At 45.0% G+C, this 12,157-nt stretch overlaps 1 protein-coding gene across 9 annotated transcripts in view; it reads right to left on the reverse strand.

Moving 5' to 3' along the window:
* Window positions 1–12,151, reverse strand: part of TSC2 (TSC complex subunit 2) — a 56,801-nt gene extending 44,650 nt beyond the window's left edge. For all 9 annotated transcript variants that reach the window (XR_011965130.1, XM_072599530.1, XM_072599529.1 and 6 more), the window contains exons 1-8: window positions 11,940–12,151; window positions 10,843–11,001; window positions 10,280–10,366; window positions 6,357–6,467; window positions 5,250–5,394; window positions 1,140–1,257; window positions 797–845; window positions 379–504 (exon numbers count right to left, since the gene is read on the reverse strand). Coding sequence is in view for 8 of the 9 variants with exons in the window: in XM_072599530.1 (XP_072455631.1) it covers window positions 379–504; window positions 797–845; window positions 1,140–1,257; window positions 5,250–5,394; window positions 6,357–6,467; window positions 10,280–10,366; window positions 10,843–10,974 (768 nt within the window). In the remaining variant the exon portion in view is untranslated. The remainder of the gene's footprint in view (window positions 1–378; window positions 505–796; window positions 846–1,139; window positions 1,258–5,249; window positions 5,395–6,356; window positions 6,468–10,279; window positions 10,367–10,842; window positions 11,002–11,939) is intronic.
* Window positions 12,152–12,157: the final 6 nt, after the last annotated feature.

A 12,157-nucleotide genomic window follows, 5' to 3' on the forward strand; every position in this document is an offset into this window, starting at 1 on the left:
ATGACCAGTATGTATTTCTGGGACCTCAAAAGTGCTGCCTTCTTTCCTACCCTTGCAAAAAAATCACTGCAATAAAACTAGCCAACATATCTAAGCTCTCAGTGACTTCCCATATTCTTTTGTTTCTACTTCCATCATAAAGACAGAAGCAGCAGGAGTCTCAAATCTTAGGAGTAATGCATTAAACTCAGTTCCCCAGACTGGCAAAATGCTATCCAACTTCCATCAAATAGGCTATTATGCGGCTCCTATGAAGATCCAGACTGGAACTCATTTAAAACAAGATGGCCCTTTTCCTGCCCTCAATCCATGTGTCTGGCTTACTATTTTACACTGGAGAAAAATTTTTCCCAGAAAAATAGCTTTAAAAATCCCAACCTTCCAGCAGGGCTCACAGAGCTCTTTGACATTGATGGTCCGGCACAGTGTGATGATAAACACCGGGAGGCTCTCCGAGGGAAGGCAATTGTAACAAACCACAGCATCGAGGACCCGCAAGGAGACCTGGGGCGGAAGGAAGGTGCAGGAAGACAATGAGTGAAGACCAGATCATTCCACACCTTCTCTCACAGGGTAATGGAAAGTATATGGTGTAATACCCGTGAGTAAGGAAGGTACCCAAATATTCCTGATGCTATTTCCTAGCCTACCAGCACTGCTCCATCCCCCTTCGCTTCTCACACTGCTAAAGCAGTCTGATCTGATACAACACTTAGCACTGGAAACGTTCCAATTACCCAAAGCCTGTTCTGTCGAATACAGATAATCAGAAAAATTAAAGAGCAGAGTGACTGACCTCTATGTCCACAGAAGATGCTGTGCGAATGCAGAGCAAACAGATCATGCTGTTGGGAGAAAACACCACATTGGTACCAGAACATTTTTGCAGAAAGAGGAAATACAACTCATCCTGAAAAATGGAACCAGAGTGCCATCACTAAAACTACTATGCCCAGTCACCCTTTAGAACACTTAGGCAAATAGGAAGTAGCTGCCTGTATTTCCCTGCTGATCTCTGGGGCTCTACCAACATCCCTCCCTCAGCTAGAACTCACTCAATCTACAAAGGCAGAGAGGGAAAAGCCACTCCCAAAATCATCAAGAGCATGGCAACAAAAACAATGAAATTGTTATCTTACTGGACCATTGAAGCAATATATTCATCTAGGTAACAGCTATTAAATTTGACCAGGTTCACAAGCACCAGGAGAAATTCTGATGATAAACCAATATCCATCCACTGAAGGACAAAGTCAGCTAGAAGAGATGGAAATGAGACTGGTTAGCTTCTAAGCAGCATCAATAATTCTTTCTTGTCCATCCAATTTTAATTTCTCACATAGACTGGTGTTCCTAACATCCTCAATATCACCAAATGTAGCTTTAAAAGACCAACTACATTCAGGAGATGTTAACAAAACTTTTGGGGTTTTGATGTATCAATGACTTCACCAGTGTGGGTACTCCTAGTGGAGGGAATCCCTCTAGTGGATGGCATCTCTCGCACAACCCTAAGAGGTAGGTGCTAAAGTACCCAACCCCTTGTATTCTGGCCTCCACTCCCCCAAATTCAACAAATATTGTTCCCTGTATGGTCACCACTGCCCTCTGTATTGCCCTGTTGCTAAGTTCAATGGCCTTTTCTAATTCTCATCCTTCTTAATCTCTCAGCAGTGCCTAACACTAAGGAACTAGACCATCTCTTTTTTCTGGATACTTTGTTCTTATGTTTTTGTGATGCTGCCTTTGAATTTCTCTTCCTACCATCAAACCAGTGCTTCTCTGCCTCCTTCAAGATTCCTCATCCATCTCCCATCCTCTGTCTGTAAACGCAGACCAGGGCTTTGTCTTAGACTCTCTTCTTCTCTCTCCTGGTCATCTCATCGGCTCCAAGGATTTAACTGTCATCTCTAAGCAGATATTTTACCAAATCTACAGACCTTTATTTCTCTCCTAAGCCTCAGCAGGCTATCTCCAACTACCTGCTTGACATCGCCATCTGGAGGTGCCACAGGCAGCTCAGACTCAAAATGGCAAAGACAGAGCTTCTTGTCTCTCTCTCAAACAATCCCTCTTCCTAATGTTGCTCTTTCTGTTGAGGATACAACCATTCTTCTAACTACCTAGATCTGCAATCTCAGAGCCATTCTCAATGGATCTTCCTTCTTATTTACTCACCCTTTACCCTGCATCTAAAAAGTCATCATATTCTACCTCCTCAATAACTCCTCTCCTCAAGAAGCTTCATTGGCTCCCCATTGTCTTCAGGTTAAAATACAAAATGTTTGGCATTTAAAGCCCTTCATGACCCTGTTTTAGCTATCTTTCCAGACTGATTACAGTATACATCTTTCCTTCCTTGTGCACTGTCTACTCTAAGCAAACTGGACTGCTCACTATTCTTCCTGCACAAGCCCATCTCCCATCTTTGTGCCTTTGCCCAGGCTGTCCCACTCTGGCAGAGCTCTCAGTCCTCTTTTCCACCTCTTTGAACCCAAGCTCCTTTGTAAGGCTCAGCTCAAAGAACATCTCCAAGAGCCCTTTCCTAATTTCCCCATTTGTTAATGCCCCGCAAACCATTGCATATTTTAAAATATATCCACCACTAGTAGGTGAGCACATCTACCACAGGAGAATGTTAGCTTCTTCAGGACAAGGATTGTCACTCGTATCTCTATCACCAGTGTCTAGCACAGGGCTTGGTCCATGCTAGGCTCTTAACAAATGCTCTGTGCTGATTAATAAGTATTTGTTGATTGACTGGGATAAAATTGATAAGGCACCGGAAAGCCACATTGTGAAGGCTTAAAAGTTAAATTTATTATGCATTTTAAGCTAAAGGCAAATGAGAGGCTACTGAAGATTTCTGAAGAGGAGAGGGAGGTTGGGTGTGATATGGTAGGATCTGCGCTTTAGAAAAGTCATTTTGGTAGCTACAAGGAGGTCATGTTGGAGAAGTAAGTGACCATTGGCAAGGAGATCAATTAGGAGGCAACTACTGCAAGCAAGAGGTAACAAGGGTCTGAACTAAGGTAGAAGCTCCATGACAGGAGTATAGAGATTAAACATTTGGGGTTCTTCTAGCCAAAATAAATGAATAAGTATATGTTGACCTATATGTTGACTCATCTCACTGACAAGCAAAATCAATACATATGACAAATCAAATTGCCAAAAGCAGAGTTTTCATGCCCATCCCACTATTACCACCAGCACTGCTCAAAGCAGAGGCTTTAGTGAGGTGCCCCAACAGCCCTGCTGATGCCTTGTCCTTCCACTCCTCCTCTCCCCTCACTCCATACCTCATCCACTCAGAGCCAGGCTCTGCCTGCCCTTCAAAAGTAACAACTGGCTAAAGCAATGAACAGCCTGGAGTAATGCACTAATGGGAAAATAAACAAGCTTCTGCCACACAAAAATATGAGCAAATTAAAGGAAACCCACAAAATGAAAAATCAGAAAAGCAAATAAGTGTGGTAAGGTGAACTTTTCAAGGCTGAGAAGAAAGCTAATAGATAAATGGGTCATGATCACTCTACTTCCCCATTCCTCCTCCTTTTACTCTAACTTGGGGAGTCAGGCCTTTCTCAGCTGTGAAGCTTGGAACCCACCAGCACACTGGGATCCCACATAACCCTGTGGGAGCCATCAACCTCCCATTTTCCTCCCCCTCCTTTCTGATTTCTACAATCAGAAGCTGAGGAATCACTTCCTTAGTTGTGAAAAACCTCCATGAAAGAGAAGGCTGAGCTGTAGGGCCACAACCCTACAGTGTTATGCCAATATCCTCAGTAGCCTCAGGAATACAAAAAAGGGGGAGTAAAAGGGTTCTGCTTTGAGACTGTCATTTCTGAGGTGATTATAAAAAAAGTAGCTCTTCATAAGTAGTAGTCTCCCTACCTTTTTTCTCTTACAGTTTTTTATTCTTTATTATAAGGGGTGGCACTCTGGGAGAAATGCAGGAACAACAAAGGTAAACTAAAAGCTATCAGAAACAATGAATTTTTTCAAAAAACCATTCCTCCACAAAATGGCTTCTGACTCCTGGTATAGCAGAAAAAGCCCAGGAGAATCAGGTATTCAGGCACTTGGGGTTCAAGTGACAAATGCCATCAATTTTTAACCCTGTGTTTTATGGCAGGTCCCGTAATCTCCCTGAGCTTCAGCCTCCGAATCTGTGATACGGGGATAACATATGTGTATTACCATGTCACCCGGTCATTTGCACCTATTAAGCCATAAAGTACTCTCTAAATGTGAGTTTTTCCATATTATTACACCTCACGTTTGTACAGCACCTCACAGTTTACAAAGTGATTTCCTCAGAATAACAAAAACTAGTACCAGCGCTGTTATTCTTTTCCTTCAGGTCCCAGGAAGCTAGATGTCCATGTCCAGTCAAAGACTATATATCTAATGTTTGATGCCAACCTAAATAAATTCAAGGAGGCTCATCACCAGGTTAGTCACCAGGTGACTAATTTTGTGGCCTACAATTTATGTGAAAAAGACCTGGTGGTCACAGTCAACTGAAAAAAAAGAATCCACAATAGCATGGTATGACAAGCAATTTCAGGCTGAATTAAGAGAGACACAGTGTCTCAGCACAAGGATGGTGATAGTCCCAATGCACTCTGCCATCATCAGCTATCTCCCGAGTACTACTGTGCTCTGGGTGCTGGGCTTTAGGATAGCTCTTTTCAAGGTTTTAGGAAGGACATGCACAAACAATGTGTCTGAGAAAAGCTGACCAGGATGGTGAAGTGACTCATGTCAGGATCAGATGAGATAGGAGAGAAGGAGGGTAGGGGGAGGAGAGAGGAGCTGACACACAGAAAAGGAATAACCCTTGTTCTTCTTGACTCCAGGGGCAAAGCTAGAAACGAGGACTGGAAGGTACAAAGAGATAAATTTAGACCCAATATAAGGGAAAAAAATCTAATAATTATAGCAGTTCCAAAGAAAAATGGGTTGCCTGAGTATGTACTGGGTTTTCTCTTGTCAGAGGTCTTCAAGGAGAGAGCTGATGATCACTCACTGTGATACCAGAGAGGTGCTTCCTGGTCAGGTCTGGGTTGGCCTCAGTGACTTCTAAAGTCCTTTCCAACTCCAATTACAAATTTACCCAAAGCCACCTTGGCTGGTTGATTACATCCACAGGCTCTACTGCCCTCTCCTGGGCAGCCTACCAACCTACAGCATCTTCCTCTTCATACAAGCTGAAGAAACATACAGACAGATGAACTCACCCAGTTCTTCTTCCAAGTATGTTATGTATCTCCCATTGTCAGTGAGAGCCTTGAAAACTTCTAGTCTCTCATGGAGGTCTTCATTGGAGGGGTAATTCTTGATTACCTTAAAGAGATGTGCTCTGAGAACACCCAAGCGATCTCCCTGGGGAAAGAAAATCGTCACTCCCATTCTGCCATTTACTCTCCATGGAACCTTAAGCTATTTTTCCCTTCTCTGAACCTGCTTCTTGCACTGAACAACAGACCAAGAAGGCTGGATCAGAGTATGCCTAAGGTCTCTTTCTAATTGAAATCTATAAACCCATGAGACTTCATTCCTCTTAAAAAGCAGCTGGGTTTTCTGTGCCACTGCTAATATATACGCCTAATAATTCCATAATGGCCACAGAGATCACAAATAGTAGCTATTAAAGCTGTGAGTGAAACACAGAACTAAGTATTGAAATCTTCAAATACGGGGTTATTTCCTACCCAAGCCCCATTTGAAGACCCTTCCGGAATTCTCTCTTCAGCTAGAACTCATAAGTGGATAATGCAAATAAATTTATTACAACAGTAGTCAAGCTAAGGCCAAGAAAACTACTAGCAATAGCCTTCTTAGCTGCCTTACTCTTCAGAGATGATTTCCTCTTCTATAGCTACCAAAAATACTTCCCCAAAAAGCAAGTGGCATGAAAAGTCATTTAGAAGAGTTGGAGAAGAGTTAGCTTATACTAACTCTCTCACTTCTGATAATAATAATAATTACCAGTGATACAGCAAGATTTGCAAAGTCATTTCCATATCTCACTTGATACTCAAAACAACCCTGTGAAGTACATGCTATTATCATCCCCATCTTACAGATGAGGAAACGGAGGTTAAATGGTTTTCCCTCACTAGGCTAGTGAAAGGATTCAAAACTCCAGTCTTCCAGACAGCAAGTCCAATGCCAAGCACTACTTCATATGCCCATCATCGATGACATTTACTAGGGTACTAGAAGGTCTGCAAAGTACTTTATAGTCCCTTCATAGGCTCACTCGGAGGGATAGGGACACAAGGAAGGGAACATCAGGACAAGTTATTACAGCAAGCCAATGGCCTCTTATCTGCCTGACTCACCTGACCCTGAATAATGGCCTTCAGCAGATACAGAACAGCATGCCGGGCTTCTGCGGGCCTCTCAGGCTGTAACATGTCAGCTACAGCTCTCCAGATAGCTTCTACTGCATGCTGAAAATGGGAGGAAAGGGAATGGTGGTTACTGCTCTGGTCTCAATCTCAGCTTCCACCCCGTGTAGCATAAGGACACTACCAAAGCTGCAGAAAATAGCTTAAATTGGAGGCTCTCTCCATTTCAGAATTACAAAACCAGGTTTCTCTCCTTTGCAATGGCTAGAAATCCACCTTCAATTGTGTAATGTCCACAAACCCTCTATAACTATGCTCACAAATGGAATGGCTCAAGGTAAGTTATTTTGGTAGTTGCTCCAGTCATGTACAACTCTTTGTTACCCAGTTTGGGGTTTTCTTGGCAAAGGTACTGGGCTAGTTTGCCATTTCTTTCTCCAGCTCATTTTACAGATGAAGAAACTGAGGCAAACATCGTTAAGTGACTTGCCTAGGGTCACAGAATTACTAAGTATCTGAGGTGAGTTTTGAACTCAGGAAAGTGAGTTTTCCTGATTCCAAGCCTGCATCACCCAGCTACCCATGAACTAAGCTACAGGTCCCTTCAATTCTTCAAGAAACTTTAGTGGAAGTCACAGTTCTGCCAATGATTCATGGAGTGACCCAGCACAAAACAGTTAGTTTCTCCCTCTATAAATGTGGGGATGAGACTAGATGGGATCTCTAGGATCCCTTCTAAAGATGTTCTATAAGTCTAAAATTTTTTTTTTAATTTATTTGACATTCATTTTAACAAAATTTTGGGTTCCAAATTTTCTCCCCTTTTGTCCCCTCCCCCCCCAAACACCGAGCATTCTAATTGCCCCTATCACCAATCTGCTCTCTCTTCTATCACCCCTCTCTGCCCTTGTCTCCATCTTCTCTTTTGTCCTGTAGGGCCAGATAACTTTCTATACCCCTTTACCTGTATTTCTTATTTCCTAGTGGCAAGAACATTACTCGACAGTTGTTCCTAACACTTTGAGTTCCAACTTCTTTACCTCCCTCCCTCCCCACCCCTTCTCTTTGGAAGGCAAGCAATTCAATATAGGCCAAATCTGTGTAGTTTTGCAAATGACTTCCATAATAGTTGTGTTGTATAAGACTGACTATATTTCCCTCCATCCTATCCTGTCCCCCATTACTTCTATTCTCTTTTGATCCTGTCCCTCCCCATGAGGTCAACCTCAAATTGCTCCCTCCTCCCCATGCCCTCCCTTCCATCATCTCCCCCACCCTGCTTATCCCCTTATCCCCCACTTTCCTGTATTGTAAGATAGGTTTTCATACCAAAATGAGTGTGCATTTTATTTCTTCCTTTAGTGGGATGTGATGAGAGTAAACTTCATGTTTTTCTCTCACCTCCCCTCTTTATCCCTCCACTAATAAGTCTTTTGCTTGCCTCTTTTATGAGAGATAATTTGCCCCATTCCATTTCTCCCTTTCTCCTCCCAATATATTTCTCTCTCACTGCTTGATTTCATTTTTTTAAGATATGATCCCATCCTCTTTAATTCACTCTGTGCACTGTCTCTATGTGTGTGTGTGTGTGCGTGTGTGCGTGTGTAATCCCACCCAGTACCCAGATACTGAAAAGTTTCAAGAGTTACAAATATTGTCTTTCCATGTAGGAATGTAAACAGTTCAACTTTAGTAAGTCCTTTAGGACTTCTCTTTGCTGTTCACCTTTTCATGCTTCTCTTCATTGTTGTGTTTGAAAGTCAAATTTTCTTTTCAGCTCTGGTCTTTTCATCAAGAATGCTTGAAAGTCCTCAATTTCATTGAAAGACCATTTTTTCCCCTGAAGTATTATACTCAGTTTTGCTGGGTAGGTGATTCTTCGTTTTAGTCCTAGTTCCTTTGACTTCTGGAATATCCTATTCCATGCCCTTCGAGCCCTTAATGTAGAAGCTGCTAGATCTTGTGTTATCCTGATTGTATTTCCACAATACTTGAATTATTTCTTTCTAGCTGCTTGCAATATTTTCTCCTTGACCTGGGAACTCTGGAATTTGGCCACAATGTTCCTAGGAGTTTCTCTTTTTGGATCTCTTTCATGCGGTGTTCTGTGGATTCCTGGAATATTTATTTTGCCCTCTGGTTCTAGAATCTCAGGGCAGTTTTCCTTGATAATTTCATGAAAGATGATGTCTAGGCTCTTTTTTTGATCATGGCTTTCAGGCAGTCCCATAATTTTTAAATTGTCTCTCCTGGATCTATTTTCCAGGTCAGTTGTTTTTCCAATGAGATATTTCACATTATCTTCCATTTTTTCATTCTTTTGGTTTTGTTTTGTGATTTCTTGGTTTCTCATAAAGTCATTAGCCTCCATCTGTTCCATTCTAATTTTGAAAGAACTATTTTCTTCAGTGAGCTTTTGAATCTCCTTTTCCATTTGGCTAATTCTGCTTTTGAAAGCATTCTTCTCCTCATTGGCTTTTTGAACCTCTTTTGCCAATTGAGTTAGCCTGTTTTTCAAGGTGTTATTTTCTTCAGCATTTTTTGGGGTCTCCTTTAGCAGGGTGCTGACCTGCTGTTCATGCTTTGACTGCATGTCTCTCATTTCTCTTCCCAGCTTTTCCTCCACCTCTCTAAGTTGATTCTCAAAATCCTTTTTGAGCTCTTCCATGGCCTGAGCCCATAGAATATTTAGTCTGGATGTTTGGGATACAGAGGCCTTGACTTCTATGTCTTTGCCTGATGGTAAGCATTGTTCTTCCTCATCAGAAGGGAAGGGAGGAGATGCCTGTTCACCAAGAAAGTAACCTTCTATAGTCTTATTTCTTTTCCCTTTTCTGGGCATTTTCCCAGCCAGTGACTTGACCTCTGAATATTCTCCTCACACCCACCTCGCCTCCTGATCCTCCCAGCCAGAGCTTGGGGTCTGAGATGCTGCTTCCCAGCCTCATGGCTTCCGCAGGGGCGGGGCTGCTATTCAGTGTGAGATTAAGTTCAGGTACTCAGGTCAGGGCAGGGCCACCTCTCAGGCTCAGTTCCCTCAGGGGGTTTATGCAGAGACCTTCAACAACGGATCCAGGCTCCTGCCTGCTTGGGGAGCCCTGGTCTGCACTGCGTCAGCTACTGCCTCCCGAGGGGGCCTGAGTTATGGGGGCACCCCACTCCCCTCTCGACCTGCCAAGAAGACCCTCTCACTGACCCCCGTCACCTGTGGGTGGAGGGACCCACGCGGCTGCTGGAGATCCCGTCCCTGAAGCCCGCTCAGATCTGCTGCTCTTTGTGCCGCGGCAGGGCTGGGCTGGGCTCCGCGTCCGTGCGTGATGGACCTTTTGAAAGAGGTTTGCAGGTCCCTCTGGAACAGAAATCTCCTTTGCTCCACTGTGCTGTGGCCTCTACTACTCCAGAATTCGCCGTGAGTTCCTTTTTACCGATGTTCTATGGGTTGTGGGTTCGGAGCTATGTGTATATGCGTCTTTCTACTCCGCCACCTTGGCTCCGCCAAGTCTAAAATTTTTTATCTGAAGGAACCAGAGACTCCAGGCTAATTCCCCTCTGTACTTCCCATTAAAAATGGTCTAATCAGGAAGGGAAAAAATCTAATATATATGGAAGTGATTATAGAAAACTGAAAACAAATAAAAAAAAAAAGAATGGTCTAATCACCAAATCAGAGGTTAGTAAAACAACTCCTACACCAAAGAAACACTTCTGTATCAGCTAATTTTCCTTCCTGTTTCCCCATCAGCTGCCTGTTGAGTTCCACTAGAATGTCACTCATATTTTAAATAACTTTTCTGTCTATCACTGGAGCTGGAGACATTTCAGATCTCTTCAATTCCTAAAGTTTAGAAGCTCTCAGACTCTAACAAGAGTTTGAGTACATCTCTTCACATATATCCCCCTGGGCACAAACATACCTCTTCAAATTTCTTGGTTTTTGCTACTTCACAGATATAACCTATTGTCCGAATCCGATTGTTCAAGCCACACTCTACACTGAGTTCCTGGAAAGAGAAGTTGAGAAAGCAAAGTATTCAATCATCTCCAGTCTTTTAGGTCTGTTAGGCCCAAGCCACCCTCTACCCCACGAGTCATGCCACATGAAAATCATTCTAACAGGGGTCTCTACATGTTTCCTGCAAACTTGCACTTCTGGTTTTTTTTACATGTTTTTTACACAATTTTTTCCTGAAATGAAGATTTGTCATGGACGGCTACCCTAAGCCAGTGGTAGAACCTTACTACTATAAACTTCCCATTGCTTGGGCACATTTGGATCCATAGCCTCCTAACTCATTTTTCCTGTGCCAAATCACCAGAATCCTCAAAGAGTCAGGACAAGGTAGTTTTTGCTGAATGGATATTTCTGGCAGTGCGGCTGATCACTAAGCTCCCGGGGCATCTTCACAACAAACCAAGCTCCTTTTCTCAGGAATATCTTTCTGAAATAGCAGAAAATTCAAACAGGGAGGTCACTCACCTTCAGAATTTCAGCAGTGATGATAAACTCTGTTTGCTTCCCCTCAGAGGACCTGGGAAGCCTGGATCCCAGGCCCAACAGAGTCCTGAACTTCTCCTTTAGCCCAGAGTCTTTGCTTGGGGGCTTAGCCATGGTAAGCAAGGCAGTGCCAAGGCTCCTCTGTCCAAACAAAACAGGTATGTAATCTCAGCCCTTTCTGAGCCCAGCCCTACAAGGAGGCGTATTTGCAACCCCAGAACTTCCCCGCACCGTCTGGGAGTGACTTTTCCCCCCAATTTTTGAGTCCCCCTGATCCAGGGGCTAACCACGCTTCCTACCTATGTCATGAAAGGATCTCTTTAGGTCTGGAAGCACAACCTTCCTCACCCCTCAAGCATGAGCCCACGGGTGTGCATTGGGGGATGGGAGGCAGGGAGTGGGGAGGGGACAAAAGGCAGAGAGAAGGGGGGATCTCACTGCCCGGTGAGAGGAGGAGCCCGGGGACAAGCCTCCTCATAGGGACGGCCGTGCGTCTCTAGTAACCCAAGGTTTATAAAGCGTGTGCCTCAGCTTCTGGAGGAAGGGGCTTTTACACATGAGGAAACCAGGGCTTCAGGGAAACTAGGCGGCACAGCCCATGTCACCCTGGGGAAGTTCTGCGTGGGTCTGTGTGAGTCTGGGGAGGGGGAACCCGGCCAGGTCACTGCTAAGTTCTCCTTCCCACACTAAGGACTGGAGGGTCCAAATCTCGGAGCAGACCCTCGAACCGGGCCCTCGGACTCGAGGGCGGCTCCTTCCACACATCAGGCTTCCCACGGCCAAGCCGCTTCTGATCCACGCCCCAACCAGGGACACCCAAAGGGGGTGAGGGCGGCAACGGAGCCAGAGACACGCCTGGCTCGCACCGGGAGGGAGGGGGCGTGGCGGCTGCAACCCGGGAAGGTCCGCAGACCCTCCGGCCTGCGCAGCGCTGGCCTCCCGCTTCTGGGGAGGCCCCGGGTCCAGCCCCCCGGAAAACACCCCCAACTCAGCCTCCCCCAGGCGGGCCTTGGGCACCGCTGCCTGGGGCACCGCGATCGGGAAGGGGCTCGGGATCCGGGAGTCCGGACAGGACTCACCCCAAACCACCCCTGGCACCGATTAGGGGAGCCCCCACCAGGGTGACGACAAATGCAACGACCCCAAAAGCTCCCAGCGGCCTTCCGGAAGCGCGCCCGCCACTTCCGGCAAAACTGCGGCCCGCTAGGCGCATCCCAGGCAAGGTCTGCAGGGAGTTGTAGTCCCGTCGGCTCGTCTCCCTCTCCCCCAGAAACTGAGCAAGGTGGGAGGAGATTCA

Source organism: Notamacropus eugenii, chromosome 1 (assembly GCF_028372415.1).
Source record: "Notamacropus eugenii isolate mMacEug1 chromosome 1, mMacEug1.pri_v2, whole genome shotgun sequence".
Lineage (NCBI taxonomy): Eukaryota > Metazoa > Chordata > Mammalia > Diprotodontia > Macropodidae > Notamacropus > Notamacropus eugenii.